The following is a 2,735-nucleotide window of genomic DNA, read 5'->3' as shown; positions in this document are numbered from 1 at the left end:
AAAAAAAAAAATAGCCACGTGTGAAACGGCTGTAATCCCAGCTGTTTTGGAGGCTGAGGCAGGAGAATTGCTTGAATCTGGGAGGCGGGTGTTGCAGTGAGCTGAGATCAAGCCACGGCACTCCAGCCTGGGAAACAGTGAGAAGCTGTCTCAAACACAAATTATAAATAAATAAAATTAGACACAAATAAAACAAATTGAGACACTTATCCTCATGAAGTTTAAGACACAACACAGAAGACAGACATAGGTGGGTGCGGTGGCTCATGCCTGTAATCACAGCACTTTAGGAGGCTGAGGATGGTGGATCAAGTGAGGCCAGGAGTTCAAGATCAGCCTGGCCAACATGGTGAAACCCCATCTCTAACTAAAAATACAAAAATTAGCTGGGCGTGGTGGTGCATGTCTGTAATCCCAGCTACTCAGGAGGCAGGGAGAATCGCTTAACCCTGGGAGGCAGAGATTCCAGTGATCCGGGATCACGTCACTGCACAGTAGCCTGGGCAACAGAGCAAGACTCTGTCTCAAAAAAGACCGGGCATGGTGGCTCACAACTGTAATCCCAACACTTTGGAAGTCCGAGACGGGCGGATCATTTGAGGTCAGGAGTTTGAGACCAGCCTGACAAACATGGTGAAACCCTGTCTCAACTAAAAATACAACAACAAAAAAAGTAGCCACGCCTGTAATCTCAGCTACTCAGGAGGCTGAGGCAAGAGAATCACTGAAACCCAGGAGGCCACTGCATTCCAGCCTGGGTGACAGAGCGAGACTCCGCCTAAAAAAAAAGACAGAAATAAAGTAAGTTACAGTGTTATAAGTGTTATGGATAAGCAAAAAGTTTGCTAATAAGGTATGTTCGATATTATATTGGAACCAACTTGGGTGGTGGGAAGGGTAGAAAGTAAAGGCTTTCCTGAGGAAAGGACAAGACCTAAAGTAGCCAGGTGAAAAGGATGTATTTCAGACAGAGGGATTAGCATGTGAACAAACTCTGATGAGGGGAAGAGTACTGTGCTTTTCAGTAATTTAAAAGTAACAGGACCATACAGGAAAAACTGGCACTGAGATGAGTTGGAGAAGTAGGTATAATTAGATTACAGCCGATCTTTCTTGTTGGCCAAATTATGGAATTTGGACTTTCCCTGAGTGGAAGTCATTGAAAGATTTCAAATGAGAGTGAAGACAAAAATGTGTGCTTTCACACAAAAAGGTCACTCAAAAGCATTGCAAGGAAAGGACTTGAACAGTATGAAGGTTAAGAACCTACTGTAGCAAACCAAAAAAGAGATAATGGTGAGAAGCTACTGCGACATCCAAGAGATGATTCTTATTGACTGGATTAGAGAGGAGGGGAAATAAAGAGAAGGCTCCCAGCTTTGTTTACACAACCTAGAGGTTGGTTGGGGCTTTTTACAAAGATAGGAAGTTGTTTTTTTGTTGGAGCGTGGGGAGCTGCTTGTATGGGCAAATCAGTGAGTATGGAGGTAAAGAATTCAATTTTAGATGTGGATGATTGAGAGCAAGTCTTAGGCATTTAAGTGAGGGTGTTTGTTGAACAGCTAGATTAATTCAAAAGTGATCTAAGCTTAATGGTGATATGTAATTGGGAAATACTGAAATATAGATGGTAATTAAGTCCTTGGTAAAATCAGTTAAAGAAAAGCCCTTTTTTACTTCCTTTTCAGATTGGGAAGACTTGGAGAAGTGCACTGTGGGAAGAATCAGTTTCTGCAGAGCTGAGAAGTGCAATGGAAAATAAAGTCAGGTGTTTCTATTTTTATTTCCCTCTAAGTACTTACAGCTTTGATAAATTTTTCACTTAATTGGCATGTTGATCCAAAGCTCTTTGGTTGTAAGGTCATGTTTTCTTTTGTCTGAGAGTCAAAGGTTGGGTTTTCAATTAAGGCATTTACAAATATCCACATGTGATTTTTCACCTGCAATAAAAGTTGATAATAAGTCACTAAAAATGTACTCATGCTTTATTTATAGCCTTTCTCTTCTTCCCTGACTTTAGAAAAAGAAAACTGCCAAAAGCACTTACCTGATGTGCTTTTACTGCAACACCACCCTTGTTCTTCTTCTTCACAACATCAACAAGTTTAGTCACAATCTGATCAGCTACATAATCAACATGTCTGCCACCCTAATAAAGAAAAACACCAAACCATAAAACTCAGTATCCTCAAAATTATAATCATCAAACATTAAAAAAACTAATTTAACCTCCTTTATACTAGCTAGCCAAATATTCAAGTCTACTTCATATATTAAAAACAATAAGAACACATATATGTAAAGCTAAAACATGATTAATAATTTAAGAATAAAATTACCTTGGAAGTAGCAATGCTGTTGACAAAGCTAATTTGCTGAAAGCCTTTTTCACTCATGGTTAAACACACTTCCCACCTGTGGTTCACTTGTTCATGTATTACTTTCAATGGGTTACCAGTTTCATCCAACTTGTCCTTCAAATACATGTCCACATAACTACGAAATCCTTTTACCTGTACAAGAATTAAAGGTAATAGTATTAAGAAAGTTATTAAAAAATAGTTTCAATGATAGACTATGAGGACTTTCCAAAACCAATGCAATGATATTCACTGATAGACATAAAAGAATGGTCATTAAAGGACACAGGCCGAGGTGGGTGGCTCACTTGAGCCCAGGAGTTCAAGACCAGCCTGGGCAACATAGTGAGATCCCCATCTCTATTAAAAAAAAAA

The 2,735-nt window shown here is 39.4% G+C and overlaps 1 protein-coding gene across 1 annotated transcript in view; it reads right to left on the bottom strand.

Moving 5' to 3' along the window:
• The window catches only part of TOP2A (topoisomerase (DNA) II alpha 170kDa), a 30,882-nt gene that overhangs the window by 21,782 nt on the left and 6,365 nt on the right, over window positions 1–2,735 (bottom strand). Inside the window, exons 8-10 of the mRNA XM_011998943.1 lie at window positions 2,340–2,513; window positions 2,048–2,149; window positions 1,803–1,940 (exon numbers count right to left, since the gene is read on the bottom strand). Coding sequence (XP_011854333.1) covers window positions 1,803–1,940; window positions 2,048–2,149; window positions 2,340–2,513 — 414 coding nt within the window. The remainder of the gene's footprint in view (window positions 1–1,802; window positions 1,941–2,047; window positions 2,150–2,339; window positions 2,514–2,735) is intronic.

This window comes from Mandrillus leucophaeus, unplaced genomic scaffold (assembly GCF_000951045.1).
Source record: "Mandrillus leucophaeus isolate KB7577 unplaced genomic scaffold, Mleu.le_1.0 Scaffold58, whole genome shotgun sequence".
Classification (NCBI taxonomy): Eukaryota; Metazoa; Chordata; class Mammalia; order Primates; family Cercopithecidae; genus Mandrillus; species Mandrillus leucophaeus.
Note: the sequence above shows the minus strand (reverse complement) of the source record. Positions and strands in the feature narration are given on the sequence as shown.